Genomic DNA, 13,933 nt, shown 5'->3' with positions numbered 1-13,933 from the left:
GGAGACTCAGGTAGAGGGGAGGATAGGGAGCAGGTGGGGCATGTGGGAGCAGGAAAGATGCCAACCTCTCCCCCATGCCCAGGAACGCCTCACCTTTGACAGAGTCCTGGATGCTACTGCAGCTCAAGTAAGGGGTGCTGGGTGATGTGTTTGTGCCGGGGGTGGGGGGGGTGGAATGGGGGAGCTCTTGGAGCCTAGGATGCCTGGGGGCTTGCAATGACATGAGTCTCCTGGCAGGAGGCAGAGCAGGAGCTGCTGGCCCGAGTTCAGCCTGCACTGCGCTCTGTGGGTCGGGGGTACAGCGTGGCCCTGCTGCTTCGGGGTCGGGAAAGAGAGGCACCTCGGCTAGTACCTCAGGTGAGTCCCAGAGGCGCCCCCAGACCTAGGTCTCCAGAGGTTTGGGCTTTTCTTCCTCCAGGACACTTTCTAGAACCTTCCCTCTCTCCTTGAGGATCCTAGAATGTCCTCAGGACATTCTTCCAGGGACAGTTTATGCAGTGACTGAGAGGTCAGGGAAGGTGGGAGAGGGCCAATGGGGCACGGTCAGGGAGAGGACAGGTGAAAGGAACCAAATAGGGCTGGGTGATGCCAACAGTGGTTTGAAATGTGAAAGCCTTGTTTTGCCCCTATGTCAGAGGGTTGCCTTAGAAACTTGTCATCTTTCCTGCATCCCCATCCCAGCCTGAGCCATCCCCCAGTCCGCCCTCACCTGCAAGCAAATCGCAGGGTCCCCTGTAAACAGCTGTTCACCAGTCTGCTCCTATGAGTTCTTCTCTGTCCTAGTCACCATGTCCATGGCACATGCACGGGCAGGGACCAACAGGACAGGCAGATCCATTCTTGCAGCCCCTAGCTGAAACCCTCTCTCCCCTCAGCTGCTGCAGATGCTGTTTGAGGAGGCTGGCGGGGGCTCTGCTCCTGGGCTGAGCACTCTGAGCCTGGTGCAGGTGAGATGGGCAGCTGGTCAGGTTGTGCTGAGGAAAGAGCCAAAGGGTCGCGGGCAGTCGGGGGCCCAGTATCCCCCATCTTTTCGCTCTCCTGTGCGATTTTCCTCACTGGATATCTCCTTTATTCTTGCCCCTAATGGCTAGAGTTACTTTGGTGGGGTGGTGATGTTTGGGTTTTGGGGCCACACCCAGCAGTGCTCGGGGGCTACTCCTGACTCTGTGCTCAGTCAGTCACTCCTGATGGTGCTCCAGGGACCCTACGTGGTGCCCCCAGGATCAGCTGTATGCAAGGCAACCCCTTCACTTTCTCTCTGGGCCCCAGATGGCTCGATTTGGGTGTTCTATTGGCACCCAGGGCCTTGGAGGGAGGCTCCTGTGAACTGCAGGCACGGAGAGGTGGTGGTTAACAGTGTGTGTGTGTGTGTGTGTGTGTGTGATGCAGCTCAGCAGCCACGGGAAGGCCCGGGACCTGCTCTCCCCAGGGGCAGAGGAAGTGTCGGTGCTGCACATGACTCCTCTGGGCGTGTGAGTGTCCTGGGCCCGGGGGGTGGGGGGCTAAGACTGATACCCAAGTGGAAGGCTCCTTTCTCTCCCTTCCTGACACTTGAGGGAGGGAAGCTCTGGATTTAGGGTCAATGTTATGAGACCTGGGTTTACCCCCAGGACACCCCTAGCCCTTTCCCCTTCTCCTCAACTCCCTCAATGTTACACTGCATGTTTTTTTTTTTTTGGAGGGGGGCACACTTATCAGTGCACAGGGATTATTCCTAGCTATGTGTTTGGGATGCTGGGGATTAAATCTGGGCCCACCACATTCAAAGCAAATGCTCTCCCAGCTGTACTATCACTCCGACCCCAACACTGCATGTTCTGAATATCTCACTGAGCGGAACTTGAGCTTCTCAACCTGTAAGAGGGGCACTAGTCAAAGCAGCCCCTTTGTTTCTCTCATTGGGCAGATAACAGGGAAACTAAGATGGCAAAGAAGAGAGGGCTAGACCAAGCTGAAGAGTCTTGGTAATGGTTTTCCTGTGGTCCAGAGGTCCTTCTGTGCTTCCCGTGCAGAGGTTCTGGGGAGTTAGACAGAAACCCAGTGCCGGGTCACTGATCTCAGCCTCCCCTCGTCCAGGGTGGTGGAAGATGCCCGGGAAGTAGAAGTGTCTGATCCAAGAGTGGCTTCCGAGCTGTACCTGCAGGCCTCAGGGGGTGATGGCAGGTGAGGAGAGAGGACGCCTGTGTGCCACTAGCTCCCCTAGGCACGTGGCCCAAGCACCCCTCTCCTCCACAGGGGCTGCTCTCTGCTCTCCCTCACCATGTCCCATCCAGGGCCTGACCCTCCCGTGGGGCACGGAACTCAGGCCATGTGGCACGGGACTTTGCGGATCCTGCAGCTCCCAGGAGCCCCGTAAGTCTGATTGCTAGGGGAGGGTTCAGAAATAATGGAAGCAGAGGCCCCTCCCTCTTACAGTACAGGCACGCCAGACCCAAGCAGGTTTGTTCCCTGAAGAGGTGGTAAGAGGCAACCAGGAATTAGTGGAACTATTAAATAAATCATATCTATGTACATACACACATACATATATGTGCACATACATGTGTATATGTGTGTGTGCATAAAATTCAGCCATGGTTTTCTTTGGGAAGTGGGGTCCACACCTGGTGGTGTTCAGGATTTACTCCTGACTCCCACTAGGAGATCACTCCTGGTGGGCTTGAAGGACATATGGGGTGCTGAGGATTGGACCTGGGTCTGCTGTGTGCAAGGCAAGTCTCACTGTATTACCCCTCTGAGCGCCCCCAGGCATGGTTTCGAGTGGACTAGGGAGTGTGAATCTCATTCTCATACAGTGTCTTCAAGCCTTTTTTTTTTTTGTGGGGAGCATACTTGGTGTTCACTCTTTGAGTACTTTGGAGTTTCCAAGCTTCTTGGATGTGTGGTCAGCAAATAAATCATTTTTTTTTTCCTTTTTGGGTCACACCCAGCAATGCTCAGAGGTTACTACTCCTGGCTCTGCACTCAGGAATCACTCCTGGTGGTGCTTGAGGGACTATATGGGATGCCGGGAATTGAACCTAAGTTGGCTGCATACAAGGCAAATGCCCTCCCCGCTGTACTATTACTCTAGCCCAATCAGCAAATAAATCTTTTTTTTTAAATTTTATTGATTCACTGTGAGATGTAGTTACAAGCTTTCATGTTTGAGTTACAATCACACAATGATCAAACACCCATCCCTCCAGGCAAATAAATCTTAAGGTCCTCTCATGCCTCAGTCTTTTCTGAGCATGCAAACAACTGTGGACATATATATTTGGGGCTTTCTTGGCTTCCCATTACATGTGGTAACTTTTCAAAGCCCTCATTCCATCAAAATCTCACTCTCTTACTTCTCCCAGTCTGTACAGGTATCTGCGGTTAGTCTCTTTGTTCTTTGTTTTTCACCTCGCATTATTTTGGATGACATCCTCTTTATTACTGCTCTATTCTGAGTTCCAAGATAAACGATGGGAAACCCTTTCCAGCTTTCCTCTGGAGAAACCCCAGATGGTCAAAACAGAAAAACAAAATTACTGAGAACAAGATCCACTCTGCTCCTTCCAGAAATGTGGTACCCCATCCAGAAGTGTGGACTTTTTGTTGTTGTTTGGGCTGATGCTGATGCTCAGAGCTTACTCCTGGCAGGGTTCACAAGACCATATTCGGTGCTGAAATCAAACCTGCTGGATTAGCTGTATGCAAGGCAAGAGTCATTTTTGTCAAATGGAACAAATCTTCAGAACTGCTGATGTCAATATGCTTTGTCAACTTTTTTTTTTTTAATATTTGGAAAATAAGCTGGGGAACTGAAACCAGGTTCACTGTGTGCAAGGCAAATGACTTACTGTTATACTAACTTCCACAACGCTCCAGCCCCATTAATTATATGAATACATGTAATTAAAAAATAATAGTAATAAATTAGGGTCGGAGATGTGACTCAAATGGCAGAGAAGATGATGAGCATGTAAGAGACACTGGGTTTGAATCTATGCATTGCAAGTCCGCCACCCCACAGCACCACTGGGTATGGCCTGATTGCCCCTGGGAAAATCACAAGCTATGCTTTAGTAGAAATGAAACTAGAGGATGGAGAGCTAGTCCAGTGGGACTTACTTGCATGCCCCAGCCTGGTTTAGATCCTGACACCATCTATGGTCTCCTGAGCACCACCTTGAGTGGTCCCTGGGCACAGAGCCAGGACTAATCCCTGAACACTGCCAGGTGTGGCCCAATCCCCTGGCTGCAAAACCTAAACTAAAATCCAGATTTACACTAGGTTGCCAGTTGTGGGCTAGAGAAGACAACCCAGAAGGAAGTAACAGAACTGGTCAGAACTTTCCATCTGTGTGTCTCCAGCCTTCTCCCCCGACCCACCAGTGGGCACGGCCCTTTCCCTCCCCTGGCAGGGACTGCCCTCTGCTGCAGGTGCTGGCTGGCGAGGTGGCTGATGAGAAGGAGGAGGGCTCCCTGCCGTGGATTGTCTCTTGTCTCCTGGAAGGAAACAACTACAGTGGCCTTCTTCTTCGTGTGGACCCTCAAGGTGGCCTGGGGAAGGATATGGGGTTTCCTGGGACATTCTGGGATCTGGCCTGGGGCGTGAGCAGTGCAGCACTAGCGTCAAGAGAGGGCCAGAATTGAGAGGTGCCAAGGTGGGGAGGCAGGTCAGTAATAAAAGCAGCCTCTCACCCATCTTAGACCTTCCATGGCTGGGGATTTTGGTGGTGGAAAATGTGCACTGGTGAAGGAATGGGTGTTTGATGATTGTATGACCAAAGCTCAAACATTAAAGCATTGTAACTGTATCTCATAGTGAATAAAAAAAAGGGGGGGAATAATAAAATAAAATTAACATTCTGAATTTAAAAAATTCACTCATTAAAAATCAGGCTTGGTTCTGGAGTGAGAGTTCAGCAGGTAGGGCGTTTGCCTTGTATGTGGCCGACCCGGGTTCAATCCCCAGCATCCTATATGGTTCCCCAAGCACCACCACCAGGAATAATTCTTGAGTGCAGAGCCTGTGCATCACTGGGTGTGAATCAGAAAGGAAAAAAAACCAGACTTTAGGGGCCACAGCAATAACACAGAGGGTAGGGCCTTTGGCTTGCACACAGCTGCCCTGGGTTCCAACCTTGGCAACCCAGATGGATCCCTGAGAACTGCCACAAGTAATTCCTGAGTGCACAACCAGCAATAACTCCTGAGCATTGCAGTGTGTGATCCAAAAAGCAAATAATAATAATAATAGTAATTTTAAAAAATCAGGCTTTAGTGATAGTATAGCCGGGTATCTGGATTTGATCCCCACCACTCCATGGTTCCCTGAGCAAACAAAACAAAACAAAATAAAACCCCCACCCCCCCAAAAAAAAGAAGAAGAAACAAAATGAGGCCTCTGTGAAAAGACAAGTTGCCAGGGAACTTGTTTAATGGAAGGTAGAGATTGAACAAGAACAGCCATAATTTAAGGATTGTGTGAGCTGGACGGATTTCTTATACTGTGTACACTGTCCACTGTCCACTGTCCTCCTGTTGTTCATCAATTTTTCTCGAGCGGGCCCAGTAACGTCTCCATTGTGAGACTTTGTTGTTACTGTGTTTGGCATATCGAATACACCACAGGGAGCTTGCCAGGCTTTGCATGTACACATTTAAATAAAAAATTTTTTTTTTGAATCGGTGATGCTCAGGGGTTACTCCTAGCTTTCCACTCAGGAATTACTCCTGGTGGTACCCATATGGGATGCCAGAAATCAAACCTAGGTCAGTCGCTTGCAAGGCAAATGCCAAACTCACAGTACTATCCCTCTGTACCACCCCCTGCTTTTTTTTTTTTTTTCAGTTAGGCCACACCTAGTAGTGCTCAGGGCTTACTCCTGACTCTGCACTCAGGGATCATTCATGGCAGGGCTAGGGGGACTATATAGGGTGCTGGGGATCAAACCCAGGTAGGCCATTGTAAAATAAGAATCCTACCTGTTGTACCCTCTCTGCAGCCCAAATTAAAAATAATTTTAATGAAAAACTTTAAAAAATATATTAATCCAAGGAAAACATTTATGAAAATATATTGCTCCAAAACTATATTATATTATGTGCTCTGGAGTGCAGGGGCAGAAGTGATCACTGAGTTTCTCTCACCAGGCAGCTCCCTGAGCTTGCTCCAGGCTGCTCTGTGCGGGGCACTGCGGAGGCGGACACAGGTGAAACTGGTGCACCCCACCCTGTGGAATGCAGTGCAAGAGGCCCGGGCCCGGCGGCTGGGCTTGAAGAACCTGCGTTCAGGCCTCTTGGGGGACACCCTAACCCATGGTAGACTCAGCCAGCTGGCCAGGGCCCTGCAGGAGCTACGGGTAAATAAGGTGAGGCCTGGAGGCGCCTGGGCCAGCAAGGCCCAGAGCCCGACCTGAGCCCTCTCTCCCTAGGTCGCAAAAGCCTGGAGCCAGCGGGTAGGAAACTGGATACTCAAAGGCCTCGAAACTGAGGCAATGGGGTCCCTAGAACCACCGGTATGTCTCATTCCACTGCTTAGGAGCCCCACTACTGGCAAAGGAGGGGCTCTTCTTTCCTTCCTTCATCCACTGATTTCCACACACTATTGTCTACTCACTGTGTATTGGGCACAGCGCTGCACAAACCCAGGGAAATCCTGGGCCTGGAGGAGGTATCATCTGCTGGAAACAATGGCGTGATCAGTTCTCTGGTGGGCTTATCGGACACACGGTTCTGGGGCACCAGAGTGTTGGCGAGAGGGAAGGGAGTTAGCTCTTGAAGGAGGTGGCCAGTAGACATGAGTGGAGAGGAAATTCAAGGCAACATCACAGCAGTATGTGAGGCCCTGGTCCCATTGGGGACGTGCAAACAGCTCCGTTTGCTGGAGAAGAGTTTGCAGAAGAGAGTTAGGAGAGGAATGCAGAGGGAAGCATGGGCCAGTACACACAGGACTTCCTAAGTTTCAGATGTTTTGATTTTGTCTAGAAGGGAAAAATCACAGAAATGTTTTATTATTTCATTTCTAATTTGTTAGTTTGGATTATGTTAATGCCAGTGTATACAGTATTGATGTACCAAATTACCACACCGCACCCCTACCAAGAGCCCACAACCCTCCACAACTGTTCCTATGTTACTTCTGGCCCATCAATTATTTGGCCCCTAATACCCCCACCCCCACCCAGTTAGTAATCGGTAGCATAATACAAGTCAAGGGTTTGTCATTCTTTGATAGTGCCTTTTCTCTCTCTCTCTCTCTCTCTCTCTTTTTTTTTGTTTGTTTTTTTTGGGCCACAACTAGCAGTGCTCAAGGCTTACTCCTTGTTCTGTGGTCAGGGTTCACTCCTGGCAGTGATTGGGGAACCATATGTGATGCTGGGGATTGAACCCGGTTCAGTGGCATGTAAGGGAAACGCCTGACCCACCACTGTACTAGCTCACCGGTCCCCTTTCCCTTGTTTTGTCTCACTAGATTCTGTACACAGTAGTATTTAAACAGGGGAGGAACTGCTCCCACTTCCCAGTGAACAAACTGAGGTTCAGAGAAGGAATGACAGTCATGGGTCACTGGGATCATACAAGGTGGCAAGAGTGCAAACAAGCCCAAGTCCTGAGATGCCATGTGGTGCTTTCCCTATGTTAAGATGCACGGGCCCCTTTTGTGCAGAAGAGGGCGCTGTTTTTCACGATTTGTCAGGTAGAGGCTGGAATTCAAGTTCAGCTTCTGGTTCTTCATTACTTTTTTTTTTTCTTTTTAAATCAGGCATTTATAAACAAGAAAGCATACATTAATTACATAAAAATAGTCTTTGGATAGTAGAATAAGTCATATTGTCATTAGCAGCAGCGAAGGAGGGACGGACAGACAGAGGTGGGCGCTCGGTTGTCAGAGTTGTCTTATTTTCTGGGGTGTTTTCACCTAAGGGAGGCTGTGCTCTGCCCCACCCCTATGCTGTGGTGCCCAGGTCAGACCCACTTTGTGTTCCATTAAGGAAAAGCCCTTGGCCCCCCGAGTGCCCACCTCCATCTGTCTGTCCCTCCTTCATTACTTTTTTTTAAAAACTTGTAATTCTTTAAACTTAGGTTTTGGGGCTGGAGAGACAGAGATAGAACAGCGAATAAGGAGCTTATCTGCACGAACTGACTTGGGTTTGATCAGCACATATGGTCTCCAGTACCTCATGTTTTCTTAGACCCCACTAGGAGTGATCCCTGAGCACAGAATGAGGAGTGAGACCTAGCATTACCAAGTGTAGCCCCAAAACCAAAACCCCAAACCAGCCAACAACAAAAAACAACTCACAAAAACAAGAATAAAAATATTGATTTTTATTTATTTATTCTTGCTTTTTGTATCACACCTGGCGATGCACAGGGGTTACTCCTGGCTCTGCACTCAGGAATTACCCATGGCGGTGCTCAGGGGACCATATGGGATGCTGGGAATCAAACCCAGTTCAGCCGCGTGCAAGGCAAATGCCCTACCCTCTGTGCTACTGCTCCAGCCCCAAAAATTGTTTTTTATTTTGTTGTTTTTTTTTTTCTTTTTGGGTCACACCCGGTGATGCACAGGGGTTACTCCTGGCTTTGCACTTAGAAATTATCCTGGCGGTGATCAGGGGATCATATGGGATGCTGGGAATCAAGCCTGGGTCAACCATATGCAAAGCAAACGCCCTACCCACTGTACTAGCACTCCAGCCCACCAAAATTGTTTTTTTTTAGAGGCCTGGGGAAGGTAGTTCAGGGGTTACAGTTCTTGCCTTGCATGTGACAGGCAATGCATGGTCTTTGAGCACCACTGGGTATGGCACTTCCAGAAACCCTAACCTTGGATTTTAGGAACCTGGGCTTCAGGAATTAGGTCTGCTCACTTCCATTTACTGAGCAGTGCTTGCTACTGCTGAATGGTTGTGTGATTTATCTCTCTTTATACACTTCACAGCTATTTCCCTCCTGGGGTGGTGGGGGTTGGGTGGGAGATATCAGATCCAGGGCACTTAAGGGACCACGTGGCACTGAGGCTTGAACCTGGGGCTTCTGCATGCAAAGCATTCCAGCCCTTCGAGCCATCATCCCAACCTCTTTCTAATTTCAAACAAAGTCAAATGAGGGAATAGAGACCTAAAAGATAGTCACCTGCAAGCCCAAGTAAAAGAGGGATCAGGGCCTGAGTCCAGTGGGCAGGGCTCTTGCCTTATATGTGGCCCTCCTGGATTCACTCCCTGACACCCCATTTAGTCCTCAGAGCACCCCGGGAATAATTTCTGTGTGTAGAGATCTGAGCATCACCCAGTGTGGTCCGAACCACCCTCTCTCAATAGGAAAAAAAAAAAAGAGAGAGAGGAAAATGAGAGACTGAGAATGACTGGTCTGATTTCAAACCAAGCACGATCACAGTATCATTTCTTTTTAAAATGTGTCTCATGGGAGGGGGAGGACCCAGAGGTGGCAGGGCATATGCTTCCCATATGTATGGCACCAAGTTCGATTCCCAGCACTACATACCCACGTCACTCCTATCTCCACTGCCAGGAGGGGCCTGGGGTCAAGCACTGCTGGATGTGACCCCTATAAAAAAATGAAAAAGAAAACCATGGGGCTCGAAGATAGTACAGTGCATAGGGCACTTGTCTTGCATGTGGCTGATTCAGTTTGATCCCCAGCATCCCAGAAAGTCCCCTGAGTACTGCCAGACATAACTCCTGAGTGCAGTGTCAGCAGTGATCCCTGAGTATCACTGGGTGCGGCAAAAAAACCCAAAACCCAAATAAACAAAACCCAACAAAAAATTGTCTTGTGTGTCCCAGGATGCAACATTAAAAATCTGTGTCTGTGGTACCGGGAATGCTGCCTCATATATGCCAGGCAAATGTTCTAGTGCTAAGGGATATCTCTGCTCAAAGCCCAGCTCTTAACCCAGGATGTCGCAGGCGAGAGGGTGTGGACTGCTGGCTCTCATCTTCTCAACAGGTGACAGGTGTGGCAACAAGTCACAGCCCAGGCCTCCAAGGGCAGCTCCAAGGTGGGTTGAGGGCTTGGGAGCAGAACTGGGGGGGGGGAGAGGGGGGGCAGCAGCTTGTGCACCTTCGATGTGTTTAACTGCATTTTCTCCCCATGTAGGTAGAGCATCTCTGGGACATGGGCTCCATCAAAAGCATCTCCCCAGTGACTCCGAGGAAGAGGTGACACCTTGTTACCCAGAACAGCTGGGTGCAACTGGTGGAGTGAAAAATAGCCCAATTGCAAATCTTCTCTTCTCTGTCTCCTGCCTTCCCTGAACTAACACCAGGGACATCTATAGACCAAATAAAGGACCAGAAGGGTTAATGACTCCCTGGGGGAATGGCATGAGAAAGGGCTGCTGACCTAGGGGATGGATTAGGGTCTGCTGGGTCTCCATGGAACCTATGGACAGAGCCAACACTTCTCTACCCCCACTGCTCCATGGCCTCCAAATTTCTGTCTGGGCCACAGGCTCTTCCAAGCCTGTGAGGTCCTAGATGGTTTGGGGAGCAGCCCTGGTCAGGGGGGTTCTGTGAACTAAAGCTGTGTGCACTCATGGGCTTCTGTGTGGGCCTCCCATACCCTCACACCACCAACAGGTCCCAGATGTGCCTCTGCAGTTTTTCCTGGCTCAGGTCCGGAGGCAGAGGCTGCGAGAACAGCACCAAGTTTTGATTCAAGAAGAACTGAAGCATTTGGAACAGGAGGAGGAGGAGGAGGTGGCAGATGATCAGGTTGAAAGTCTGGTGGCTGGAGAGGATGTGAGGGGGTTCTTCTGGGGTTCCTGCTAATGGGCCAGGCTGTCCTGAGGGCTGCCAATCACCAACAACTGGACCACTCTTTTCTCACAGCCTTGTGGGAATACAGGAGGGAATTCTCAGTGACAAATGTGATGACGAGGGGTTTGTGGGAATCTGACCCAGGCTGGAAGTAGCCCTTAAGCAGAGGCTTATGGGACAAATGAATCAGTCTGAGGAATTCATTAAACCCTGGGCACTGCAAAGGCAGCCTGTGCTAGACACACAGACATACTTGCTGAAGAGAATTTGTCAGGAAAAATGAAAGAAAAATTGTTGCGCCTGGGCAGGGGCAGGAACTGTCACATGTGCTGAGAGAACAGTACGGTACGAGCCAGTGCCAGAGGGGTTGTGAATTGTTGGCTAGTCTGGCAGCTTCTGGGTCAAAGGCAAAGCTAAGGAGCCCAGAATGCACCACGCCTCTGGACTTGGGCTTCAGCCTGAGGTTGAGGGAGAACCTTGGAAAGCCACGTCCCAGTTCCATTTCTCCTCAGCCACGTGAACTGCAGCCAGTTAGGCACTGCTCTGACCTGCTGATTCCACATTTGTAAAATGGCAGCTGCCCTGTACTGCTGCTGTGGGATAAAACTGAAAAATACACATGAAATTCTGGGTTGGGGCTTACAATGCTGTGCATATGAAACAAATCTTATTTAAGCCCTGTCCCCCAGCACCACTGGGACCGGATCCTGAGTACTGCTGGGTGTGATTCCCCTGAACAAACACACACAAAATTTCTAAAGCCTGGTACTGAGGTGGCGTCCATGGAGGGTCTGTGTCTTTCCCCTGAAGGTCTCCAAGGCAAGGCAGGGATGGCACCGGGAGCAGATGGTGTTGAGACTTCAGCTGGAGGCAGTTCGGGTGGAGCGGGACACTGCCGAGCAGGACCTGGCTGCCCTCTATGAACTGCATGTGTGCGCTGCCCGCGCTCAGACCCGTCACGTGCTGCAGGTGAGTGGGCGGGGTCAGGCCCTGTGCTGGTCAGGGTGGGCTGCTGACAGCGCCTCTCCGTGGGCACAGGTGTTCCAAGCCTGGCGAGAACTGTGGGCAGATCAGGTCGCGGACCGGGAGCACCGTCACTGCAGCCTGCTGGCCGGCGTCCTGCAAGACGCCATCAACCTAGCCACCCAGAACCAGGAGCTCCAAGCCCAGAACCTGCAGCTTCATGGGGTGCAGACGAATCTGCCGGGAGCCATGTCTGGCTCTCAGCCTGGGGAGAGCTCTGAGAATCAGGAAACCTTTGGAGAAAGTTTCCGTTTTCCTCATTCTTCAGAGTTCCAGGAGAGGCCGTTGGGACATGGTGACCAAGCTAAGCTTAATGACAGTTAATGAGTAACACCTCTGGGCTGGGGCAAGCACTTACAGGTTGGAGCACAGCGGCCCCTGATTTGATCCTTGGCATCACATGGCCCCCAGCACTGTTAGGAGTGAACCCCAAGCACAAATCCTGGGGCTAGGCCTTGAACCTCACTTAGTGTGGTCCCCCAAACAAAAGTAACACCTTTCAACCAGATCACTTCAATGTTGAGCCTCTGCTAAGCACCTAATAGGCATATTTCATTTAGCCTTTCCCAGCACCCTGCACGCTACAGCTACATGCTGCACAATGATGTTTTGGTTGACAACAGTCTGCATAGACAACAATGGTCCCCCAAATCCTATTACCTAGCAACACAGCTCAGTTTCCTATCACTGGCAGCAGCCTCATACATCTCTGCAACCTCTGCAGTGACAAGACTGCTTCAAACCGCAGCTCCCAGTGTATCCCCACTGGAGAGAGGAGGGACTGTGGCAGTGGGCACTGTGTGATGCTCATCAGAGACAAGGCAGCTAAAGCCAGAAAAAATGGCAGAACTCCCAATGGCCCCTCTGCTAGCACTAGGTCAGTCTGCAGGGTCCTCATTCCCTGTCTAGTGGTCTGCAAGATAAGCAGGTATTAGAATCACTAGGGAGCTCATCAGGAAATAGAAACTAAACACCCTGGGTGCAGCCCTGTTGGGAAGGCCTTTTCCCCCCAAAATAAAAGAAGCCTTGGTTTTGATCACAAGTACCAACATGCCTCCTTGCCCAAGGTTCTCAGTTCTAATCCCTAGAATCTGCTTCAAGTCATTTGGGGTCTTGCACATGGAAGGCATAAGCCCAGGATTCCTGAACAATCTTTCAGACCTCTAGGACTTTGCCTGTGTGTATGTGTGTGTGTGTGGTTGTGGTGGTGGTGGGGGGGGAGTGGGCAGGCGTCCATACTCAACAATGCTCAGGGGTTACTTCTGGCTCTATATGCAGAAATCATTTCTGGTGGTGCTCGGGGATTCGATCTAGGTCGGCTGTGTGCAATCACTCTGGGCCCTCTTTTTGAAGATAGACTTAGCAGATATTCTACCAGAAAGCTAGGCCGAAGATGCCAGTAGGATGTCAGTGACGGAAGCTGAGGAAATTGGCCCAATGGGAGGAACCACACAGTGTCCAGGCCAAGTCTATAGATTGCCTAGCGGGGCTCAGCATGTTTACGCCCAAGTCTTTCTCCAAATTCCCCAGGATCCAAAAGTTTTGTGCTTCATTAAGTTTCAAAAGTTCTGCGGCAGACAATGGTCTGGGCTCCTTGAAACCTTCGAAAGAATGTTGGGGCTGGAGCAATAGTATAGTGGGTTAGGTGTTTGTCTTGCATGTAGCCAACCTGGGTTCGATCACCAGCATCCCGTATTGTCCCCTGAGCACCACCTGGAGTAATTACTGAGTGCAGAGCCAGAAATAACCTTTGAGCACTGCTGGGTGTGGCCTCAAAACAAGGTAAAGGTAAAGGTAAAGGTAAAGGCCCTCCCGTTGATCGTCGATTTGCTCGAGCGGGCCCAGTAATGTCTCCATTGGAGACTTTGTTGTTACTGTGTCTGGCATATCGAATACTCTCGGTAGCTTGCCGGGCTCTCCGAGAGGGGTGGAGGAATTGAACTCGGGTCGGCCATGTTGGCCGCTTGTAAGGCAAACGCCCTACCGCTGTGCTATCGCTCCAGCCCAGGCCCCAAAACAAAATAACAAAAAAAGAAATGATGTTGGTAATACCAGTAGAAGTCTTTCCAACTAGTTTATGTGACCCAAGGATTAAAATACTTGGGTGAGAGGAGTAAAATTATGCTGAAAGTTATGCAACAGAGAGA

At 50.2% G+C, this 13,933-nt stretch overlaps 1 protein-coding gene across 1 annotated transcript; it reads left to right on the top strand.

Annotated features, from left to right (window-relative positions):
- The first annotated feature begins 40 nt into the window (after nt 1-40).
- Nucleotides 41-12,110, top strand: LOC130033082 (uncharacterized). Its single transcript, XM_056124780.1, has 12 exons — nt 41-127; nt 238-357; nt 876-947; nt 1,390-1,472; nt 2,077-2,163; nt 4,395-4,528; nt 6,130-6,347; nt 9,952-10,003; nt 10,102-10,163; nt 10,584-10,745; nt 11,574-11,732; nt 11,802-12,110. The coding sequence occupies exons 1-12, from the start codon at nt 41-43 to the stop codon at nt 12,108-12,110; spliced, it is 1,545 nt and encodes a 514-aa protein (XP_055980755.1).
- Nucleotides 12,111-13,933: the final 1,823 nt, after the last annotated feature.

The sequence above is a fragment of the Sorex fumeus genome, unplaced genomic scaffold (assembly GCF_029834395.1).
Source record: "Sorex fumeus unplaced genomic scaffold, SorFum_2.1 ptg000051l, whole genome shotgun sequence".
NCBI lineage: Eukaryota > Metazoa > Chordata > Mammalia > Eulipotyphla > Soricidae > Sorex > Sorex fumeus.
The sequence above is the reverse complement of the archived record's forward strand: the minus strand, read 5'-3'. Positions and strand labels throughout refer to the sequence as shown.

Coding starts and splice junctions, on each gene's coding strand:
- LOC130033082 (XM_056124780.1), top strand. CDS start 41: ATGTGGGAGCAGGAAAGATGCCAACCTCTCCCCCATGCCCAGGAACGC. Junction 358..875: donor CACCTCGGCTAGTACCTCAG/GTGAGTCCCAGA, acceptor CTCTCCCCTCAG/CTGCTGCAGATGCTGTTTGA. Junction 6,348..9,951: donor AGGAGCTACGGGTAAATAAG/GTGAGGCCTGGA, acceptor TCTTCTCAACAG/GTGACAGGTGTGGCAACAAG.